The sequence below is a fragment of the Phragmites australis genome, chromosome 12 (genome assembly GCF_958298935.1).
Source record: "Phragmites australis chromosome 12, lpPhrAust1.1, whole genome shotgun sequence".
Taxonomy (NCBI): Eukaryota; Viridiplantae; Streptophyta; class Magnoliopsida; order Poales; family Poaceae; genus Phragmites; species Phragmites australis.
In genome coordinates this window covers 18,882,112-18,895,691 of record NC_084932.1, presented here as the reverse complement: position 1 = coordinate 18,895,691, position 13,580 = coordinate 18,882,112, and the positions used below count along the sequence as shown (strand labels likewise).

The 13,580-nt window shown below is 52.0% G+C and overlaps 1 protein-coding gene across 1 annotated transcript; it reads left to right on the top strand.

Annotated features, from left to right (window-relative positions):
* The first annotated feature begins 7,750 nt into the window (after positions 1-7,750).
* LOC133886368 (uncharacterized) lies at positions 7,751-9,094 on the top strand. The gene has a single exon (XM_062326093.1). The coding sequence runs from the start codon at positions 7,773-7,775 to the stop codon at positions 8,808-8,810; it is 1,038 nt and encodes a 345-aa protein (XP_062182077.1). The 5' UTR covers positions 7,751-7,772; the 3' UTR covers positions 8,811-9,094.
* The last annotated feature ends 4,486 nt before the right edge of the window (positions 9,095-13,580 follow it).

The following is a 13,580-nucleotide window of genomic DNA, read 5'->3' as shown; positions in this document are numbered from 1 at the left end:
CAAGGATGACCCTGTACAATACGAATTACCAAACGTAGATGAACTAGCATTATGAAATAGATATTATAGTAAGGAGTCGTCAAGAGGGCTTAAAACAAATTTCTACAGTACATCTAACACTTATGGCTCTACAATATCCCTTATTATTTCCATATGGCGAAAGAGGATATCAAATCAGAATCTACTACTTAGAAACGAACCAAGTAAAACTAAAAAACGAAATAGAGTTACTATGCAAGATTACTACATCATGTACACTATAAAAGAAGGAAGCCAAATCCTTATATATGCTATGGTAGATTATCAAAGCAAATAATAGTTGATGCCCAAGCATGTGTGGATGAAGACAGATTACGATTTATAGTACAAAATTAGGATAATCTAAAGGTAGAATACCTACAAGGTATAGTAGATGTTATAGAAAAAGGTTCCGTAGAAGGAAAATGAGATAGGAAAAGGGATAATCCTACCATCAAGTCACACAGGATGTCGATGTTATATGATATAGAATTACCATGATGGAATAGCTATATGTTGTGTTTACTCATAGCCCCCGACTGCTCGGGGGAATGGACCCAAGATGTCCAGCCCCCAGACCGCGAAAGGCCAAGACATGGGGATGGTATGAAGAGACTGAGCTGGCTGGTGAATCTACTTTGCATGGAACTGGCACGCCCTACAGCGCCGAACCAGCTCGAAAGCGTCCAGAAGGGCTGTTGGCCAGTAGAAACCTTGCCGAAAGGCCTTCCCGACCAACGTGCGGAACGATGCATGGCCACCGCACTCGCTCTCGTGGATCTCAGTGAGGAGCTCACCGCCTTCTTCCCGGGTGATGCATTTCAGGAGGACACCGTCCGTGCCGCGCCGGTAGAGATCCCCATCTACTAAGGCATAGCGTTTGTACTATCGTGCAATCCTCTCTGTAGAGGCGTCGTCCTCGGGAAGGATGTTTTCTTTCAAGTACCCTCGGATCTCGTCGATACACGAGGGTTCCTGAGGACTACCAGCAAGTGAAGCGCACTCGCCAGGTGGCGGCACCTTGACGGGACCTCCCACTGAAGGTGCGGCCTGGGTCCCCTCGACTGAGCTCGAGGGTTCCCCTTCATCCTAGTCGGCAGACAGGACGGATGGCCGCGTGAGCGCTCGAGCAGAAGCCAGGCGGGAGAGGTCATTGGCCACGGTGTTGTCGCGGCGGGGTATGTGTCGTAGCTCCAGGCCGTCGAAGTGCCGCTCCAGCCTCCTGACTTCTGCCCGCACGCCGCCATCTGCGGGTCCGTGCACTGGTACTCTTTTGATACCTGGTTGACCACCAGTTGGGAGTCGCCTTTGACGAGCAGCCGCCGGATCCCGAGACTCACAGCTGCTCGGAGTCCAGCGATGAGGCCTTCGTATTCCGCCATGTTGTTTGTTGCTCGGAAATGTAGCTGCACGACATACTGGAGTAGTTCACCTGTGGAGGAGGTGAGCACCACTCCAGCCCCCACGCCCTTCAGTGTGAGGGAGCCGTCAAAGTGCATGACCCAATACTCGGGTCCGTCTTGCCCGGGGTACGCGGACAATTCTTTGTTGTCGACCTCGGGGACCAGCGTCCACTCCACCACGAAGTCGAACAGGGCCTGGCTTTTGATCGTGTGGCGGCTTATGAAGTACAGATCGAATTCCGTGAGCTCGACCGCCCACTTGACGATACGCCCGGTACCTTCCCAGTTCCGCAAGATTGGTCCTAGTGGGTACGTGGTCACCATTGATACTCTGTGCGCCTGGAAGTAGTGTCGCAGCTTCTGGGAAGCGATAAGCACTGCGTAGAGCATCTTCTGTGCTTGAGGGTATCTCGTCTTGGCATCTCGGAGGACTTCACTGACGAAGTACATCGGTCGCTGTATCTGGCGGCCCCCGACCACGGCCTCGCCCGAGGCCTTGCCACAGCCCCCGAGCTCAAAGCAGAGTTCGGAGACTGCCGAGGTATCGAGCTCAACCCCCTGGTCAGGATCGGTCCCGCGTCCCGGAGGCTGCTGGTGGTCGGGAGCTCGGACCCAGCACCTTGCCCTGAGCACTCATCACGCTCCACCACCACCACCATGCTCACGACCTGAGGAGTGACCGATACGTAGAGCAATAGAGGTTCACCCTCGCCGGGAGCCACTAGTACGGGCGGTGAGGTGAGGTACCTTTTTAAGTCTTGGAAGGCCTGCTCGGCCTCCAGTGGCCAGTCGAAACGACCGGTCTTCTTCAGTAATTTGAAGAGTAGGAGCCCCCGCTCCCTGAGCTTGGAGATGAAGCGCCCCAAGGCTGCCATGAATCCAGCGAGACGTTGTACTTCTTTGAGCCGAGCTGGGGGACGCATCTGCTCGATGGCCTGGATCTTCTCGGGATTGGCCTTGATTCTGCGACTGGAGACCAAGAAGCCGAGGAGTTTGCCCGCGGGTACCCCGAATACGCACTTCTCGGGATTGAGCTTCAGGCGCGTGCCGCGGAGACTGTTGAACGTCTCGGCCAAGTCTTCCAGCAGGGTGGCCTGTTCTCGGGACTTGACCACGATGTCGTCGACATATGCTTCGACGTTGCGACCAACCTGCATTTTAAGGGTAATGCGGTCGGCCCGCTGGAACGAAGCTCCAGCGTTGCGCAGGCCAAAGGGCATAGACACATAGCAATAAGTCCCCACAGGGGAAATAAAAGAAGTTTTTTCTTCATCTTGTTTAGCCATGCGAATTTGGTGATAGCCCGAGTTTGCATCAAGAAAGCTCAAAAGATCGCACCCCGCAGTGGAGTCGACAATCTGGTCTATGCGAGGTAGAGGGAAAGGATCTTTTGGGCATGCCTTATTAAGGTCGGTGTAGTCGACGCACATCCTCAGCCTGTCGTTGGCCTTTGAGACAACGACGGGGTTTGCTAGCCACTCCGGGTGAAGGACTTCTTGGACAAAGCCAGCGTCGAGGAGCTTGTTGACTTGCTCCCGAATGAACTCCTGGCGCTCAGGTGCCTGTCGGTGAACCTTCTGCCTCACAGGCCGTGCGTCTGGGCGCACGGCAAGGTGGTGCTCGATCACCTCCCTAGGGATCTCGGGTATATCCGACGGCTGCCATGCAAACACGTCAACGTTAGCCCAGAGGAAGGCGACGAGCGCGCTTTCCTATTTGGCGTCCAGGTCACCACCGATTCTGTGACCTTAGACGGGTCTTCGCCCAGCGCGACCTCCTTCGTGGGGACGGAGGCGTCGGCGGCGAGTCGGGATTTGGACGAAGAGGGTCCCGGACCCCCTAAGTGTCCTTCGACCTCGGCGTGGGAGGAGGCCAAGGCCGAGTACAGCTGCTCGGCATAGAAGACGGCGTTGCCAGTTTCGGTGGGCACGGAGATGGCGCTGCCGGTTTCGGTAGGCGTAGTGTGTCACCACCATAAACCTGGCGAGCGCCGGGCGCTCGAGGATTGCATTGTAGGGGAGAGGGACCTCCGCAACGTCGAAGACCACATTCTTCGTCTGGAAGTTGTCCCAGCTCTAGAAGGTGACGGGCAACTCGACCTGCTCGAGGGGGAGAGTGTGCCCCGGCATCACCCCACAGAAAGGGAGGGACGGCTTCAAATGCTTCGGAGGCACCTGCAGCTTCTTGAACGCCTCTTGGGACAGGAGGTTCAAGCCTGCACCCCCGTCGATCAGCACTCGGCTGACCTTCACATTGCAGATGGTGGGGGATACCACCAGAGGCAGTCGCCCCACCCCCGTAGTGCTCGCAGGGTGGTCTGCCTGACTAAAGGTGATTGGGGTGTCTGACCATTTGAGGGGCCTTGTGGCCGCCGCGCTCGGGGTTGCCGAGCACACCTCACGCCGCATTGTTTTGACACAGCGGCGAGAGGAGGGTGTGTACGCGCCCCCATCGGTGAAGGCAACGGTGTGCTCGGGCTCTTGAAACCCGAGCTCTTCGTTTCCGGGGGCGCCTTTGTCGTCGTCACCCGTGCTCCTTCTGGCGCCGCTCCGCAAGACCCTTCACCGACCAGCCCTCGGTGAGGTCATGCCAGTTGGTTTGGTGGATTCGCACCATTTCCCTACCTCTGGCCTTGCGGGAGAGGGCTTTTTCTCGACAGTCGCTCGGCGTGCCAGCCTGCGTGCGACGCCTTCCGTCGGCAAGACAGGGGCATCGTCGTGCTTTTTCCTCTTCTTCTTTTCCCACTTATCGGAGCGGGAAGGACCTGTTTTGTCAGCTGCGGGTTGCTCGGGGCGCAGCCCTTGCCACGCCCGAGCTTCCGCCACCTTGGCGCACTTGTTGGCCAGCGGGAAAAGCTCCGTGGTGGTCTCAACCTCGTGCGTGCCTAGCTTCTCGAGCATCCGCTCATCGCGGACGCCCTGCCGGAAGGCGACGATGATAGCGTGGGGGGGTGATCCGTGGGATGGAATTGCGGACCTGGCTGAAGCGCTGTATGAACCGCCTCAGCGTCTCTCCCTCCCGCTGCTTGACGGCATGGAGATCGCACTCCAGGCCAGGGCACGCGAAGGTGCCCTGAAAGTTTGCCACAAACTGGTGGCATAGATCATCCCAAGAGCATATAGAGCCTGGGGGTAAGTTCATGAGCCAAGAGCGGGCATAGCCCCTTAGGACCACGTGAAAGTAGTTTACCATCACCTTTTCGTTCCCGCCCGCCGCTTGGATAGCGGTGGTGTAGATCTAGAGGAACTCAACGGGGTCGATGGAACCGTTGTACTTTTCCGGTAGTTCGGGCCAGAACTTTGTGGGCCAGTTGACCCAACGGAGCTCGCCGGTGAACACTCGGTAGCCTGTGCCATATACCTCGGCGCCGGCTGTGCCCCTGGGGGGTGAACGCCGGCGCACCGGGGAACCCCGGTGGTCGCGGGCCGGCATAGAGGAGGCTTGGTCCTCCACCGCCTCGGCCTCGCGACGGGACTCCCGATGGCGCTCGAGGGTGACACACGCATCCTCGATGGCCCTCCGCTCATTAATGTGCAAACGGAGGTCTTGAGCTCCCGTCGTGATCAGGGGGGAGGCACTTCGTTTGGAGCCCACCCGGCTGGCTCTACCGCCACCCGCAGATGTTCCAGCCTTTGTTGTACCGTAGAGGGAGGTGGTACGGGAACTTTGGGCAAGTACTTGCCGATGAGCCGTGCCCACCAAGTCGGCTACCTCCTGTAGCCAACGGCCCTCTGGTGTTTCTCCTGCTGCCTGTACAGGCGGGTGCCTAAGGAGTGCTTGCGCCGCAAGCAAGGCACTCCCAGGGCTGGCATCGCCAAAGTTGAGTTTGCGCCGTATCGGCACTCGGTGTTGTCCGGATGCCGATCTTGTGGCAGGGACGATTGCTGCTTGCTGCGGGTTCGGCGACCCGCCCGCGGCGGTCGTGGCCCTACTGGCCCAGCGCCATGGTCCCCGACGTAAGGAGGTGCCGTATGAGCCGGCTGTTGACGGTGCTGAGGACCAGTTGGAGCTGGGGCCACCTGGGCCACGTTTCCCATCTCCTCGTTCAAGTTCGAATCAACGTGCTGAAGACGATGTCCACCCGCCATTTTTTCTGTAAAAAACGAGGTGGATTCAGGGATACAACCCCCTACCTGGCGCGCCAGCTGTCGGTGGATGAACACCGTGAGTAGGGATCCTGAGGGATCCCCTTCGAGATTCGGCCGGGGGGGCTGGTCTTGGAACTACCTCGTACGTGGGGTTAATGTGTGTGGGACTTAGGTAGGATGGATCTTCGTCAGCTAGTAGAAATGAATGCACCAAGGGTTTAGACAGGTTCAGGCCGTACGAAGGGGTAATACCCTACTCCTGTGTGTTCTGTATGTTATCAATGTTCTTCGGATGTCTCTTCCTCGGATGTCTATTGATCGATCTCTATCTCTATCTTTTTCCGCCCTCTCTTTTTAAGGTGCTCCCCCCCCTTTTATCTACTGGGGGGAGGCCATTCAGGGAATGCCCAGAACAAGGGCACAAGTTCCCGTAAACAATAAATGGAAAGTAGCCATCATTAGTCTACAGTTGTTATTACAGAGGGTTGAAAAAATATCCCTCGGTCGGTTCCCTTGGTCTTCGCGTTCCAACTTTGGTAGGCACAGGGGCGCCCACCGGCCAGCTTCTGAGTATTCTCTCATGCCCGTTTGGGCAGAGTAGGTTTGCCGCAGTCCGATGTGACAGGGTGATAAGCCTTGTGCTCATAAGGATATCTTCAAACCGCCTTTCTTCATGGGCCCCGCGGGGGGTCATGCGATGAGACCCGTCGCATTAATTGTGCCCACGCCTTCCTGCCAGGCGGCGGCAGGGACTGGCGTATTCGGTACGACAGGCGTGGGGGAAAGTGGCTGGATGTGACCGTCCACGCTCCACATTAAATGCGGCATCGGGCCTCCTACTGACCGACACTTCATCGTGGAGTCCCTGCGGGGTCCACCGGCATGGGGTTTGACGGGTGCCCAGGGCTCTCTGGGTGCTCGGGGACCAACTGTTCCTGCCCTCGAGCACCCACTCCCGGACCTGACTTCCCTCGGGTCCTTGGGGCTCTCTGGGTACTCGGGGACCAACTGTTCTCGTCCCCGAGCACCCACTCCCGAACCTTGCTTCCCTCGGGCCCTCGGGGAGGTGGTCCCTGAGGGAAGGCGCCATAATGCAGGTAAGTAAACTGGTGTCACAACACGGTAATTAATCAACCTGTATAGGGTTTGAGTGCTGTACAAACCTGATGAGGTGACTTTCCAAATTAGACTGTCTTCTTATGCAGAAGAAGCTATAGTTTGTGCAATTTGGCACACTTTCTGCTATAACAACATTCATCTAGGTCCTACGCACCTACGGAATATTAATGCACATTTCAACTGTACAGCATCCCATAATTCAGCAATTTTAGCTGTTTTTTCATTAACAACTAGCTACGATGCCCATGCAATTGCGCAGGCTAGGTCTAGTATAGTGTTGGGCCTGTTGGATACATAATAACTTTGTGTAGTATAATGGAAATTAGCAGCTCTCATGTTGCTTTCTCAAAATAGTTGTGTATATGGTTAGCCAATTATTGAAATAGAAACTCCATTAAAATGATTATGCAAGGTGATCATGAACAGTCTAAGTAAGTTTCCAAATCGTAACTTCCAATCTAGGAATATGGATACAAATCGCATAATCTGAATTTACATATTAAGGTCTCCTATAGAACACGGGAATTTTTCATCATTCTTACAGAAATTGGACTGCTACCTATGAAATTATCATCTTCCAAACATGCCCTAAAAGTTGAGGATATATTTTCTACGTCAAGTAAGAACACATAAAAGGGAATCAAGCCATCATCATTTGTTTTTTGTTGAAGTAAATGGTATACCGCGAAGTCCATGCTTTTTATTAGATTGTGTGGTAAAAACAGCTACACGTAGATCCTCACCAATCTAAACTAGCAAGATGTACTTAAACTACCACACAAAACATCTAGACTATATGGGCTAACATCACTACTAGACTGCTAAAGCTATGGTATTACACTACATCTCCAATACGATCTAGACCTAATATAAAGAGATTAAAGGCCGGATGTTCTTTTGTGCTGTTGAGTGTTTCTAGTTTATATATTTTTCTTTTTTCTTAGCGACAGTAGACGGTTGGTAATATCCTTTTATTATATAATAATAGATAACATAAAATTCCCAAACGGTAATTGCTAGACTAGTTTACCCAAACTCAAACTGAAAATTTCCCTGCTGTATGAATGCAAGTTAATGTCCTCGAGTGATAGAGACTTTTTGGTGATGCTCCAGATACCTAAGGTGGTGAACAGCCAGAGCCAGGATGGGGTTCAACCCTCCGGTGCCGCAGCGGGACAGCAACTGGGAGATACGCGTCGCCGTCCTCCTCAGCCTAGTGTTCCAGGTCGTCCTCATCTTTGCCGGCCCGCTCAGGAAGCGCTCCTCCTCCGCCTTCATCCGCTTCGTCATCTGGTCCTGCTACCTCCTCGCGGACTGGGTTGCGGACCTCGCCCTTGGCCTCCTTCTGAACAATATGGGGAACATCGGCGGTGGTGGCGGCGGAAGTGGCAGCATCGGCGACATGGCTATTCCTTCCACCGCAGCACTCAGGCATGCGCCGTGTGGCGGCGCGGCCATCTCAGGAAGCTTTGGCACAGGTGGAGGGGGCAGTCCCATCATCTTTGCTTTCTGGGCGCCGTTCCTGCTGCTCCATCTGGGCGGGCCGGACACGATCACTGCCTACTCACTCGCCGACAATGAGCTCTGGCTGCGCCACCTCATCGGCCTCCTATTCGAGCTCTCTGCAGCGGCGGTGGTCTTCCTCTGCTCCCTGCAGGGCAACCCGATGATCGCGACGACCGCCCTCATGTTCATCGCCGGCATCATCAAGTACGGAGAGCGCACATACTCTCTGTACTCCGGGAGCACCGCAGGGTTCCCCGTATCCATCCTCGGCGAGCCTGAAGTCCGTTCAACCAACATCCCCAAGCTAATGCAGGCGTACTCCTCCAGGGTGAGAGCCGGGCTGGTCGTGGACATCATCACCATCGGTGACAGAGAGGCCTACGGGCACGTGGACTATGGAGATGGCGCGGCCCTCAGCAGGCTCGAGTACGAGGGAGCGGACGAGGTGAGGGCGTACGACCTGTTCGTCAAGTTCCGGTCTCTCTTCGTGAACGGCGTCATCAGCACGAAGAATCAGAGGGTGAGCGAGGCCTTCTACCTGGAGCTCGGCAGGCGGGACCCCATGAAGGCCTTCCACATCCTTGAGCTGGAGCTCAACTACACGTACGACATGCTCTACACCAAGATGCCGGTGCTCAGCACCACGGCTGGCTACGTGCTCCGCTTCGTCGGCTAAAGTTGCGTCATATCCAGCCTCCTCATCTTCGCAGCCCACGACAAGGCTGGCCTCCGGCCGGTTGACGTCGGCATCACCTACGCGCTGCTCGTCGCCGCCGTGGCACTAGAGGCAGCCGCGCTTGTCATGCTCCTCTTCTCCGACTGGACACTCGTCTTCATCCACCAATCCAAGGGCTCCTGGTTGGCGAGCGCCATCCAGAAGGCCATGCGGTGCTGCAGGCGGACGCCCCAGCGGTCATCGTGGTCGGGGACGGTCTGGCAGATGAACCTCATCGACCACTCCAGGACCAGCACGCGCTGCCGTGGCTTCTTCTTGACGCCACTAGCAAGTGTCAGCCACATGATCCGGCACAAGCCACCCCTCGGCCACACCAATGAAGTTAAACAAGAGTACCAGCTCCTCCTGACCTTCATTTTGGACAGGATAAAAGACACTGTCACCAGAGCAACCACATCTAAGGAAAGGAAGGAGGCCTGCGAAGTTCGAGGCGAGGAGCCCTCCGAGAGTACTTCAAGGAATGTTCTAATCCGGATAAAAGGCACAGCACCGTCATCTTGCAGAGCGTGACCGATAGGGACTTTGACGAGTCCTTGCTGCTGTGGCACATCGCAACGGACCTGTGCCTCAGCCTCAATGAAGATGATGACTCACGGCCGAAGCTGGAGACTTGCGAGCAGACGATGACCGTCAGCAAGTGCTTGTCGGAGTACATGCTTTACCTGCTCCTCAACAAGCCAGAGATGGTGTCCGCGACGATAGGGATCGGCCAGCTGCGGTACAGAAACACCTATGCAGGGGCCATGCTGCTGTTCGAGTCCTCCGCACAACTCGACCACCGGACGGCCTGCAAGATCGTGCTGACCATGGACACCAGCACGTTCGAGGATCGCTTCGTCCAGGGCGACCGGACCAAGACGGTGCTCTTCAACGCGTGCATCCTGGCCAAGGCGCTGATAGAATCCTTCGCCAGCCCGGATGCGATGTGGAGGGTGGTTGCCCATGTGTGGGTGGAAATGCTGACGTTCACTGCAGCGCGTACGCAGGCGAGAGAGCACCTTCGGCAGCTGAGCCATGGTGGTGAGCTCATCACAATTGTTTGGTTCCTGATGGCTCACTTGGGGATGTCCAACAGCTCGTTTGAGGTCCGGGAGACGGAGTCCCTTAACAAGTTAATCATCTATGACCAGTAAAAATAAATTAACTAGAAAATAAGGGTAGCAGGGTTATGCCGCCTGTATACATATTGTTGTAAATTGTTGTAACTAGGTGCATTCTCCCTGCGCTGCTGCAGGAATTTACAAGGTAATTTAAGATGAATGCTGAATGAAGCAAATATTAATTAGGTAATGACTATGTAGTTCCACACCAGAGATTTGATCGAAATTGTCGCAATCAAAAGTAGCGTATTAGAAAACACGGGTAGCGGGTGAACACTTGTACTTTATATGATCCAAGTTCTAGTCTAGTACGACGAGTTGTACCTGGATTTGCTTCCTACTCTAAAAGGAATTCGGGTTTCGACAGTTGAACGTCTCCAAAATGTTATTGAAGAATGCATCAATAAATTGTTCCAGATCAACAAAGGCATATAAAGTGTACATTGTTAACATTTATTAAATGACTAGGAAGGAGAATTGGAAGATATGAAACACACAATAAGGAAAATAAAGAAAAATTAAAAAATCATGATCAACAACTAATTTTCCTTCTAAAGTTTAGATTGAACTCATGGGAGTTTGTAAATATTCCTTCTAAAGAATTGAAACGATGAAAGCACTTTCTGAAGATGGGACGCAAGTGACCAGCTATGCACCACTTAAACAAGTTTGTGACCTATTTGAGTAATTTTCAAGTTATGTGAACTAGCTGTTGGACAAAATCCCAACGCACATGCAATTGCAAATGAAGGGAGTTTCCAATGCCATGCAAATGAATTGGCTGGAGGGAGTTTCCAACGCCATGCAATTGCTTCTGCATGCAATTGAAGGAGAAACGCCATACAATTGCTTCTGCATGCAATTGAAGGAGAAACCATGCAATTGCTTCTGCATGCAATTGAAGGAGAAACGCCATGCAATTGCCTCTGCATGCAATTGCCTCTGCATGCAATTGAAGGAGAAACGCCATGCAATTGCCTCTGCATGCAATTGAAGGAGAAACCATGCAATTGCCTCTGCATGCAATTGAAGGAGAAACGCCATGCAATTGCCTCTGCATGCAATTGAAGGAGAAATACCATGCATTTGAACCTCTGTTACGAGGAGTTGGATTAACTCCCACTGGCTATATAAAGACAGGAGTTGTGCACAGTGGAAATATAGCCTCCATCCTCTCTCTCATCCCACTGTTTTGTTGCTGCTACACACGCTGCCCCATCCATGCTTCAGCGTGCACCGGAGTTAGGGAGAGCAGGCCTCCGGAACCCCGCCTTTGAGTTCCTGTACCGGGGGAAGGCGAATAAGGTTTTTGGGGAGCGCTTCTTTGCGCGGCTGCTCACGTTCGTCTCCGCTTGTTCACGCACGACTTTGTACGTCCACTTCGTCTACACCGACCACGTAGTGTACGTCTACATCTTCTACATCAAGTGAACAACTACGTCATGGCTGAAGTCAACAACAGTACCATTGCGACCTTTCCTGCAAACATCACGTATGTCTTGGAATCCTTCTATTCGTGCTTTGTTTTGACTTTGTCTTGAAAACTAGCACGTCTAGACTAGTGGAGGATATTTTGATGACAATTCACAGTCTGTTTAGAGATATTATGATATTTAAGTATACTATCTTGTCTAGTCTTTGTAGGAATATCTGTTTGATCAAACTTGCTAGAAAAATATTCATGTCGTATCTAATATTTTTCTGGATTATTTTAATTTGGAAATTGCTTAATATTTCATCAATCCAAAAACCTTATAGGCAATTTTCGATGACTGGCTTTGCTACTGCATTAAAACCGGGTTCGTTTAATGGAACACACTTCAAAAGATGGCAAACAAAAGTCACCTTGTGGCTGACCGCTATGAACGTGTACTGGGTGGCAGTTGGCAAGCCTGAGGGAACGACTACTCCTGAATAGGAGAAAGTGTTCCAGGAAGCCACTGTCATCTTTGTGGGTGCCATCATGAGCGTAATCGGTGAGAAATTGGTTGATGCATATTTACATATGCAAGAAGCCAAGGAATTGTGGGATGCGCTCGAAGCCAAGTTCGGCGCAACTGATGCAGGCAGTGAATTGTATGTCATGGAGCAATATCATGACTACAAAATGGTCGATGGCCGTTCTGTAGTCGAGCAGGCTCATGAGATACAGTGCATTGTAAAGGAACTTGAACTCCTAAAATGTGTGTTGCCCGACAAATTTGTCGTTGGGGGCATTATTGCCAAACTCCCTCCTTCATGGAGGAACTTTGCCACCTCTCTAAAACATAAGAGATAGGAGATCTCCGTCGGGAATCTCATTGGGTCTCTTGATGTTGAAGAAAAGGCGCGGGCAAAGGACACACATTCCAAGGGGAACGAGGACCCTTTTAGCGCCAACTTGGTGCAAAAGAAGAAGGACCACAAGTTCAAAGGGAAAAACAAGGTCTCACAGACTACCAACTTCAAGAAGAAGAAGAATACAAAAGAACATCCTTGCTTTGTGTGCGATGAGATTGGACATTGGGCCAAGAACTGCAAGAATCACAAAGGCAGGAAGGGTCAGCAAGGACAGAATTCTAAATCTGTCAACGTGATTATTGGCAACACCAAGACGGGAGCATCCGGGTATGGTAATCTACCTACTGTTCTTTCGGTTTGTCAGTCTACCGATTGGTGGATTGATACTGGTGCTAATGTTCATGTGTGCGCTGATATTTTATTGTTCTCTTCTTACCAGGTCGCTCGGGACTTCTCCGTCCTAATGGGGAATGGGTCACATGCTTCTGTTCATGGTGTTGGCACGGTAGATCTGAAGTTTACTTCGGGAAAGATTGTGCGGCTACAGAACGTGCAGCATGTCCGTTCTATGAACAAGAATCTTGTTAGCGGCTCTCTTTTGTGTAGAGATGGGTTTAAGTTGGTCTTTGAGTCAAATAAAGTAGTCTTGTCCAAGTGTGGATTTTTCATCGGTAAAGGCTATGAGTGCGGAGGCTTGTTTCGCCTTTCCCTCACAGACTTTTGTAATAAAGTTGTAAACCATATTTGTGATAGGGTTAATGGAGGCGAAGCTAATATTTGGCATTCACAACTCTGTCATATTAATTTTGGTTGCATGACGCGGCTTGCCAGTTTGAATCTAATCCCCAAAGTCACCTTAGTCAAAGGCTCTAAGTGTCAAGCTTGTGTGCAAGCTAAGCAACCTCGCAAGCCTCATAAGGTTGTGGAGGAAAGAAACTTGGCACCATTAGAGCTCATACATTCGGATCTCTGTGAGATGAATGGTGTGTTGACGAAAGGTGGAAAGAGATACTTCATGACTTTGATAGATGACTCCACTAGATATTGCTATGTGTATCTGTTGAATTCAAAGGATGAAGCATTCCATTACTTTAAAATCTATAAAGCAGAAGTTGAAAACCAACTTGAAAGGAAAATCAAAAGGGTTAGGTTAGATCGTGGTGGAGAGTACCTTTCTAGTTAATTCAATTTATTCTACGAGGAACATGGCATAATCCATGAGAGGACACCTCCCTATTCACCTCAGTCAAATGGGGTTGCCGAGAGGAAGAACCGCACTCTAACTGATTTGGTTAACGCTATGTTAGACACTGCGAGTCTATCCAAGGCA

Coding starts and splice junctions, on each gene's coding strand:
- LOC133886368 (XM_062326093.1), top strand. CDS start 7,773: ATGGGGTTCAACCCTCCGGTGCCGCAGCGGGACAGCAACTGGGAGATA.